This window comes from Solanum pennellii, chromosome 10, assembly GCF_001406875.1.
Source record: "Solanum pennellii chromosome 10, SPENNV200".
NCBI lineage: Eukaryota > Viridiplantae > Streptophyta > Magnoliopsida > Solanales > Solanaceae > Solanum > Solanum pennellii.
Window position 1 is genome coordinate 53823828 of NC_028646.1, and position 11023 is coordinate 53834850.

Here is an 11023-nt window from a genome sequence, read left to right on the forward strand (position 1 = left end):
GAGTGTCTAGAAAAAGACAAGCTATATCACACCAAAAGTGACTAACTTATTGACAGATAAATGATGTTTTTTTGCTGACACATTCCTTCTAAAATAACGGGCACACACCTCATTCCCCACGCATTCCATCCCCTCTATTGCCAGCTTGCTATTTTGTATTTCTATAAATCACTTCTTCTCCTATGTTCATCTTGTGAACAAATGGATCCTTGTCCTTTCCTTCGAATCACTATCGCAAACTTAGCGGTAATGCTTCCACCTAATCGGAATCTTCCTTCGTGTGTGTTTCTTGATTGTAACATTAAGCTTAAAGGTTTTCCAACACAAGTTTCAACCATCAACGCATTTCCTAAACAAGACCTTGTTTTAGAGAACAAAATCCATGCCTCTTTCAATTTGAACAAAACCGACATTGAAAAAATAACTGCTAGAGGAAAAACATGTTGTTTGAAGATTGAAATTTGTGCAACGAAGAGTATGGGCATTGGTTTTGGATATTATACTGGGGGGAGGATTTTGGGGAGTGTGTTTGTTGAATTTGATTTGAAGGGTTTTGAACGTAAAGGTAGTAGAGGAGTTGTGATTAAGAATGGATGGGTTTTGGTTGGTGTAGCAAAAGTGCATCTGAATGTGAAAGTTCAACCTGACCCAAGATTTATTTTCCAATTTGATGGAGAACCGGAGTGTAGTCCCCTGGTTTTTCAAGTTAATGGTAATGTGAAACAACCTGTTTTCACTTGCAACTTCAGTTTCAAGAACCCTGGTGATTGGAATTCAATATCAAGGTTTGTTTAAATTAATGTCTAATTAACTAAGTTTAACTTGAACTCCATGTAAATCTCAATTATTATCATTATTTATTGTTTTGTAGATCTTCGCTATCTAAAGGAAGCACATCAATAGGCTGCTTTAACTGTTGGACAACTGGTAACGAAATACGGAGAAAAGAGCGAAAGGGATGGTTAGTGACAATCCATGACCTCTCTGGCTCACCAATTGCTGCAGCATCCATGGTGACCCCATTTGTCCCATCACAAGGTTCAAATAGGGTGAGAGGATCAAACCCTGGATCTTGGCTCATCCTCCGTCCAGATCAGGGTACATGGAAGCCATGGGGACGCCTACAAGCATGGCTAGAGAATAGTGGTGAACTTGGTTATTGCTTTGAAATCATCCCTGATGGTGCCAATGATACTATAAAATTGGTCAATTCAACCATCAGCACCAAGAATGGTGGGAAATTTAACATAGATATCACAAATGTTTCTATCCCAACAATGGCTAGTGCAAACAGCAGCTTTGATTTCTCTTCAGTCTCTGGGTCTTGGTCGGATTTCGGATCATCTGGATATTTGGGACAGATTTTGTACCGTGGATTTGTGATGTCATCCACAGTGAAGGGTGATGGAAAATGTAGTAAGCCGGAGGTGATTGTAGGGGCGCAGCACGTGAGGTGCTCGGAGGATGCTGCAGTTTTTGTTGCATTGGCAGCTGCTATAGATCTTAGTATGGATGCTTGTCGGCCTTTCTCTCAGACTCTCCGAAAAGAGTTGAGGCAGTCGGATCAAGTATGAAACACAAACAGGTTCGATAACCTCATTCTGGGAAGTGGATATGAGTTATGGGCTTTCATTGAAGCTTTTAGCTTCTTTATCCTTTTTCCATAATTTCCTTTCTATATTGATTGTACAATTATTCGAAGTATTTATGTATTGGTTGTTGATTTCATATAGCACTAATGAATTTTGATGTAGTGATGAAGTTTTTGTTAAGAAATGAAATTTGGGATCGATAATCTAATGTTGGTTGATTTTCATTCCTTCTTCTTTGTAAGAATGAAAAGTTGTTTAGTCTCTAAATTATCATTTTGCATGAAGATAGGGGTCAACAATTTTTTGAAATTCGAATGATCAGAAGAAGTGTTTGATTAGGAGTATGAACAATATAGCTAGAATAGAACTCTTATTTTACATGTATAAACTATACTAGGTTGCTAAGTCTCTTCTATAAATATAAGTGTATGTAATCTCAATCAATACCAAGAGTACAATCATTTTTCTCCCTAAATAAAGTGTGAACTTTTCTTGCTACTATATCACTACCATAAATTGGGTCTATGGAAACAGACTTACTAGTAATCATTTCAAAAATCGTTCCTATAACCATTCTAGTGCAATGATTCTGACCGTTGCCCAAAGATTTGTTAGCTATTGCCAGGACTTAGTCATATGACCATTGTCATATAATATGATTGTTGCAATAGTGTTAGCTATCGCAACATATTTCAAAAAGTCATCTATATATGGTAATGAGTATCTGAAAATCAACATGCATTGTCATGGTTCATTGAGCATCCACATTTTCCCTCAATATTTTTCATCACCCACCAATATCAATAATTACCTTTTATATTTCTTCATTTCTATATAACCATTTTTGAAAAAGCATATAATGAAACAATATAAATTAGTGATATTATTTTAGCAACTTCACTCACAAATCAGACAATACTCTCTCTTCCCTCTAACCTCTCTCAAAACTTTTTTATTCTTAGACCTTAGGCGCCACCACAAATCAGAAACGATTTCAGATTTACACTATTCTAGTCTCCTATTTGACTATTAGGAGCTAAAATCTTCAAAAGCCCTCCAATCTGTTTGAGGGTTTGTGTGATTTTACTTGGCGTTTGGTGATTTAAGTTGGTTACCTGTGATTCTAGGTAAATCTGTGAGATATATTGGTGGTTCTGTTTGTAGTTGGAGATGGACCTAGATTTCTTCAAGAAGTTTGATAATTTAAGATATTTTCTTTAATATGTTTTTCTTCTTAAAAGTGTTTTTTCCTACGGGGTTTTCATTTTTTTAAAATTATCACCATATGGTGGTGAAACCTTTATATTGATGAATAAAATCACAAAGATAAGGAGAACTTAAGCTCAACTCATTGTTTCAGTAGCTTCTTAGCAAAACAAAGATTCTGACAAAAACTATAGAAGTTCTATACAAATTTACAAGATTAGTTCTATACAAAATAATTCTTTGTTTGCTTATGCCTTTGGGACTCAATTTGTATGAGATCAAGTTTGTAAGGTCCGATAGCTATCGATGGTAGGTGAGCCTGTTTAGAAATAAACAACTCCTCATTTCTAATACTCCATTTTGCCAATGCATCGGAAACTTAGTTACCTTCCCTGTAACAATTAATGTCTAACCTCACAAGAAATTGTACTTTAAATATTTTGAATATGAGTTATGATATTTTTCATTTGCCAAGGGATATTGTAATTACCTTTGATCATCTCTACAACAATCTTCGAATCACATTCCAAGATTACATTGTTATACCCATTTTAACTTGAGAACGCTATTCCAGGCCATTTAGAGCAGCCTTGGCTTCGGCCATATTGCTAGTATCCCTACCAATACTTTGAGTAAATGCCATGATAATTTTGCCTCAGTGATCTCTACAAATCCCTCAAGTTCCAGCTCTACCAATGGCATCCCTACTTCCATCAGTATTAATCTTCACCACATTTTCGGGGGGCATAAGCCATTTAACCACAGTACAATCAATTTTTGGAATAAGGCTAATAGTCTGTTGATAGATAACTCCCCACCTAGAGCTCCATTTTGTATTAGTCTTGACCTGGAAACTACCCATTTTAGATGAGATAAAATATAATATTGGATCCTCTTTGTATAACAATTGTTTCCTCCATAAACTACTGAACATCTCGCTTTCCATATCTCCCAACAAACTACGAGAGGAGTAATTTTTAAAATAGTCTGATGGAGTGGATTTTTTGGCTTGATATCCCACCATTTTTTGAGCATATACTTGATAGGTACATCCTCCCAAGAAATTCAAACTGGATTTCCAAAAAAAAATACATCAATATTCTGCAATCCCCCCCCCCCAAATGAAAGCGTGGTGCATAGTATCACTTTGGTCAATATAACAACAAACACCTAGCATCACAGTCTATCTCAAATTAGCCGCAATAGTATCATTAAAAGGTAACTACCTTTCAAAAATCTCCACATTAAGAAAGACATTTTAAAAGGTGGATGCTTATGCCAAAATTTTCTTTAAGAATTAAGAAATCTCACTTTTCTGTCTAATATGCTTCCAGGCAGAAGAAGTAGAGAAAATACCATTACTGTTAGGCGTCCAAGTGGGAGTATCAGTTAAATTTTGATTACCAATGGTTAGTGAAATAATTCTCTTTTGTTGTTATATGCGCGAATTGATTGAAACTATGAGCGGTTTTTATTTGTTTATTTTAGGGTTAGTGAAATTGTTGGATTTTGCATGAATTTCGTGCTATATGTTGTAATTATTTAATTGCATTTTTTGCATCTATGTCAATTTGTTGTTGTTAGTTATATTTTAATTGTGGTGTTTTTGTACTGTATGTGCTATAGTATCTGCTATTCATGGTCATAGTTTATTGTTGTTAGAATCACTTTTACTAGATTGTTCGACGTAACATAAATGTCGAATTTCTTATTTCATTAGGTTTTAATAAATATGGTAGTATGTTTTTACAGTATTTTCCTTTATAGTTTGATAATAGATTATTGTGAATGAGATGTCTCTTGCAATTGATGTTGAATTCCTAAGGCATGATTTTACCCGACAAGAATTAGTGAGACATGATTTAAACTTGTAATGATGTCACATTTATTAGATGTTTGTGAAGCTAGATAGAGTTGTATCTACTTTCTTATAAGTAATATCACTTTTTCTTCAAAAAAAATATCAGGGTGGAATCTGTTTTCTTGATGTATCCAAACATTGGTTAAGTTCTTGGTTTACGTAGTGTAAGATCTCTTTCATTTTTCTATATATATTTTCACTAAGGTGTTTGATTACTTATTGTATCATATCTTTAATGTATGTTAATAATTTTTGCTTAGATGTTGATTTACTTAGAGTGTCATCTCTTTCATTTTTGTTATTGCGGTTTTAGGATGTTGTTTGTTTACTTAGTGTGCTGTGCTTTTTTTTTCTACTTAGTGTGTCTACCGAAGTATGAAATCTTTAAATGAAAGTGACGTCTATTGTCTCTTAATTCTTTCAATATTTTTCATCACCCATCAATATCATTTGTTATCTTTTATATTTCTCTATTTGTAGTTACGATCATTTTAGAAAGAACATATATGGAAACAATATACATTTGTGATATTATTTTAGCAACTTCACTTACAAATAAAACAATACTCTCTCTTTTCTCTAACCTCTCTCTGAACTTTTCTTTTCTTAGACCTTAGGCGTCACTATAAATCAAAGGTAATTTTCTCAATTTTTGCACTAATTTAAGCTCTATTGGACTATTAAGAGGTAAATCTTCAAAGCTCTCTCTGATCCCTTTGAGGATTTGTTTGATTTTAGCTATATCTGTGAGATATATTACTTTTTACGTTTGTGACTGGTGCTAGACCTAGACAACACAGAGAGCCGCGAGGAGAGGAACTTTTCAGACCTTTTTGCTGGATTGTTGGTTCGTAGCTGTCAACCCACTGCTCATTGATAGACACTCTCTCTTTATCATCTTGTGCCATATGCAATATGTGTTTTCCTTCTCGCGAACCACAGGAGCTCCTAGCTTCCAGAAGATCAAAGTTCATTTTCCTTCCAAGGTAAAGTGTCGCATGAAAAATAACTGGCCCGTCAAAAGTCCGGTTCCTTCGTGAATGATGTTCATTATAACAAGGATTCATAGAACGAAGGGAGTGTATAACTGTGATTTCACTCCACTTTTTTGTTCGTAACGAGGGAGATAGAATGGAGTTCTTCACGAAGTTCGAAATAAAGGAATAAAAGAAACTTCTCTATGGCATCCTCTTCTTACAGTCAAGTGGCTTTCAGGCTCCTCGTTTTGAGACATTATGGTTTAGGGGTCGACCCTGGTAACAAAGAAGGAATCCATATAAACTTAGGATCTGTCACCATGATAAAATACTACCCTCGTGATTAGACCATGTCCCTAGGATTTGATAAAAGATAGGAGCATTCATTTTTCGTTTCCTCCTTTCCCGTTTTAGTTGCCTTTTGATATTCTTTATTATGAAATTTTTTTTTCCTTTTTAGCACTCCCCACAGCTTTTATCTTATTTTTATCATCAAATGAAAGTGAAAATTCTTTGTCCTTCTTGTTTTGACTTTTGCTGTAACTTCTTCTCGTCTAAGCAGTTGTTTCGGCCTACAAAAGCTCGGACAAGCGGGAAATGTCATAAACTCAAAGAGACCAGATTCAGCCAACCTAGAAGAGAACACAAATAGAGATAGGTCAACTAATTAATATGTATACTTGTCAAGCGACACAAGTATAGGTACATAAGGAATCACATCATCACTTCCTTCTTGCTTTTGGCTTTATTAGCGTCAGGTGAGGCCTCTCTTTGATCATTTCTATCTTTCGGTGCTTGCCCTTTCTTTGTTGAAGATGATGCCTTATTGGATTAATTCGAATTAAAAGTAATAGAAACTAGGGTCCACGTACACTATAGATAGGAGTTGTGCTAATTAATGATTTCTTCATTAAGTTCCGCCATTTAAAAAAAAATCTTTAATATATTTTCTGCTTTTAATGTTTTTTAGTGCGACGCCATTCCTAGTTTTGCATGTCCAAATAGGTTGGAAACATGAGCGGTTTTTTGTTTGTTTATTTTAGGGTTAGTGAAATTATTGGATTTTGGTGGTAGTTAGCTAGTGCTATGTGTAATAATTATTTAATTTCGTATGTGTATTAATGTTACTTAGTAGTATAATTGTGGTAATTTTGTATTATATGTGATATAGTGGCTAGTGTTTGTGGTCTTAATTGATTGTTGTTAGAACCTCTTTTAGTAGATTGTTCAATGTAACATCGATGTTGGATTTTCTATTGCATTAGGTTCCATAAATTTTATAGTGTTTTTACTCTATTCCCTTTTATTTTATGATAATAGATTACTGCGAATTAGATTTCTCTTGCAGTTGATGTTGATATTTCTAGACATCATTTACTAAGACAGGGATTTCTGAGGCATGATTTAAGTTTGTGTTTTTGTTTTTTTGCTACATCGGTGATATCTATTGGCGTTTATGTTTGTGACTGGAGCTAGATCTAGATTTCTTCAACAAGTTCAATCATTTAAGATATTTTTATGTAATATCTTTCCTCCTCATTATGTTTTTCCTATGAGGTTAGTGAAATAGTTTGTTTCTATTGTTGCAAGTGCTAATAGGTATAAATTGTGAGCTATTTGTGGTTTGTTTATTTAAGGGTTTAGTGACGTCGTTGGATTTTGCTGGCAATTGGTGTTGTGTGTTGTAGTTATTACTTGCATCATTGTATTTACATAAATTTGTTGTTACTGAGTTACAATATTATTGTGGAATTTTATTATCTATGTGTTGTAGTAGCTATTGTTTGTGGTCCTAATTTGTTATTGTTGGAATTATGTTTGGTAGGTTATTCAATCTAACGTCGATGATTGATTTCCTATTGTTGGTAGTTGGTGCTGTTTGATCCAACATTTTCATAGTTATTTTGGTCAATTATTTAAAAGGGATTGTTTGGTCAAGTATTCTCGTTTTAACGTTGAACTGATCTTCCTTTTTTTTTTGTAAAGTTAAATTAAATTGAAATCATTTTGTTCGTTGAACTTAAAACGATATCTACAAGTACACCTCAACCAAACAGTAATGATGAAGCTTGTAATATTCATGATATTGATGGACTACTTCATGATACATTTTAATATAGAAGATAATGTAGGGGATGAATATGGGGTGAGAGACGGATTGTCTAAAGGTGCAGAAAAAGTTAGTTAGATTAGTTTAAGAAGGGAAAATGAGTTATATTCAGGGTGTGAGAGCTTCAACAAGTTCAGTTTTGTGATTCAATTATACTTATAACAATGCGTGAGTTGAGTAATGTGGCCTTTACAAATATTCTAGAATGGGTGAAGAACTAAGAAGCATTTTCATTTTTTCAACTACCTGAATCTTATTGTAAGGCTAGGAAAATGACTAAAGATTTGAGTCTCAGTTATGAAAGAATACATCCATATTCTAATGATCACATGCTCTTTTAAAAAGACAAGTAAGATTCCGATAATTGCTCTGTTTGTGGGTTTTCTAGATAGTCAAATGTTGTTGATGAATTCCCTACTTGAAAATCTTAAATACCAGTCAAGGTTTTGAGATATTGTACTTTCAAAACCTAGACTTCAAAAACTGTTCATGTGTTCCGGAATGCTGATGCAATGAGATGGCGTGTCATCACTGAACCACCTAATGAAAAAAAATTAGGAAACCCTGTTGTTGGACAAGCTAGAAAGAATTTTGATTCTTTGCATCCATCCTTCTTGAATGATCCTCTAAATTCCAGATTGGGTCTTTCAAATGATTGATTTAATCCATTTGGGAACATGCGCATTTCCCATAGCACGTGGTGTGTTATGCTGACGAATTAAAGTCTATCAGCGTGTATTTGCATGAAGACATCCTCCCATAATGTTGTCAATGATCATTCCTCGTCCATCTTCCGAGAAATTATATTAATGTTTACCTATGAAAATTAATTGATGATTTGAATATCTATGGATAATTAGGGTACAAACATAATTATGCCCATACAAATCAAATATATCAAATTTATGCTGCCTTGTTATCGACAGTTAGCGATTTTCTGGTTCTACCAATGCTGTCCGGATGGAGCGCTAAGAGGAGAATGACATTCCAATTTATAACTATAGCACATCCTCTCAATATTTGAAAGATATTTTACTTCAGGCAACGAGCATTTTGGTTTCCTGATCATCCGTATCGAAGACAAGAAATCCTTTAATGCTACAGTGGATCATAGACTTGGTGCAGAGGATCATAGACTTGGACCTACTCCTTTGAGGTAGAGAAGTGATTTAAAAGCTACAACATTTCAACAATATTTTTTGAAAGGGCCAAAAGAAAAGGTGCATGACTACTAAGGGTCCATGGAAGAAAAGATCAATTTTCTTTTAGTTACCATATTGGGTTACAAATGAGATGAGGCACAATCTAGATGTCTTGCATCCTGAGAAAAACTTTTTTATAGTTTGTTTGCGACTTTGTGCGAGGTATTAGGAAAGTTAAAGGATCACAATAATTTTCAACAACACTTGTAATGAATGGGGATAAGAAAGGAGTTGCATCTTGTAAAAGATAATACATATGGAGAAGTATACTTAGTTCAATCCTATTTTTTCCATGAATCTAGAAGAAAAGAAAGTTCTCTACACAGTGTTTAAAAATACCAAATTACTAAAAGGGTGTACCTTGAACATATCAAAGTGTGTAGACGTGGAACAAATGAAGATATCAGGCCATTTTTTAGAGATACTTTCACAAAGGAGTGAAGACTAGATTCAACGTATACCAAATGGAGGACAATGAGGATGTTAAAGAGGAACGAGATGACATAACAACATTATTTTCGATGTGTAACACCTCAGAAAATGGGAAGTCGAGTTAGAAAGAAAATGTGCAGAAATTCTGCTGATGTTGTTATCTATGAATCTAAAGTACAGACACTGGAAGGTTCTAAAGGTCCTAAAACTTGAGTTGAGTTTGGAAATTTTATGTTTATGAAGATTGGACATAGAAGTTGACAAGATGAACCATATGAGGCTAGACAAACCATAGATGACATACATAGGAATGATTTAGAGATTTGATTTAGGATCTCAAGCCTACAGAACGATTTGATAGGTCAGTGTTTGTTCTACGGATCGTAGAATTGGTTCAGTAGAAAGGTTCAAAACTTGGTAGAATTTTGGACTAAAAGATGTGAATATGGAAGGGGTATACAGACCATAGGAATTTAGATGGACTGTAGGATGGTCTCGTGTGAAGTAAGGTGGATTTAAGTTTTTGGATTTTGTTCTACTCTGGACCAGTACGGGCCATAGAAAGTTCTACGAACCATGGGTCCAACCTGAACGATTGTGTATGATAGTTATTTTTCAAGGGTATTTGGGTCCTTTCCTATGCAATTAATACACATACGACGCCTTTTTACTCTAATTCTATGTCTTCTAACTGCCCTTCTACTCCTAAAATTACCCCAACTCCCTCATTCAGCCAAATTCTCAAATCACATCCAAGTTCATCCCCTCCAAATCCTCTAAAGATCCAAAAAGAAAATATAGGGCTCAAGCTCCAGGTCTCCTTATTTCTCCATTGATTTTGGGCTTTGATCTTCAAGGTGTGTAGGGTCTTATCAATGGTTACATTCACCTTTTGAACCCAAATGATTTCTCAATTCTCCAAGTTAAATTTGATCATTTTGATTAGGTTTTTACTCAATTAGTAAAAATTACCCGCGCAAAGCGCGGAAATTTAATATCACGGAATTTATATAATAATACTTAAAATATATCATTCATTAAAACTAAAATAATATATTATCTTCCATACAAGATTGGTTCTAACAAACATTAATAATGTAAAGGAAAATCAATATTATTGCATCTTATCATTTATCCTTAATAACGTAAAAAAATGACTGTAAAAATACATACCAGGATTTGTAATATAATCAATGGTGTCATTGAGCCACTCAACAGGAGCAAAGTACACAGATATTTAATGGTGAAGAAGAAGACGTTCAAAAAACAATTTGTTTTAAAATGAGAGAAAATCCCTGGACAACAAAGGGTAGTGTGAACAAATGTTTATTGTACCTTATCGGAAAGGTTACAACTATTTGGAAAAGTTGCAATCCTTCGAAAAGGTCACAACATTTCATAAAAGCCACAATTTTTTATAAAAGTCGCAACTCTTCATTAAAGTCACAACTTTTCATAAAAGTCCAACTTTTCATAAAAATCGCAACTCTTCATTAAAGTCGCAACTTTTCATAAAAGTAATAACTACTCATAAATGTCACAACGTTTTATGAAGGGGGAAGACTAGTTTTAGAAATAAATAAAATAAAATAAAATTCTAGTTTGTGGTGACGCCACGTAGGCAGGCCTAAGGTTTTATATTA

At 34.2% G+C, this 11023-nt stretch overlaps 1 protein-coding gene across 1 annotated transcript; it reads left to right on the forward strand.

The window, feature by feature from the left end:
• Positions 1–201: 201 nt before the first annotated feature.
• LOC107002024 lies at positions 202–1574 on the forward strand. The gene is made up of 2 exons (XM_015199954.1): positions 202–785; positions 872–1574. Exons 1-2 carry the CDS (start codon positions 202–204, stop codon positions 1572–1574), a joined length of 1287 nt encoding a protein of 428 aa, XP_015055440.1.
• Positions 1575–11023: the final 9449 nt, after the last annotated feature.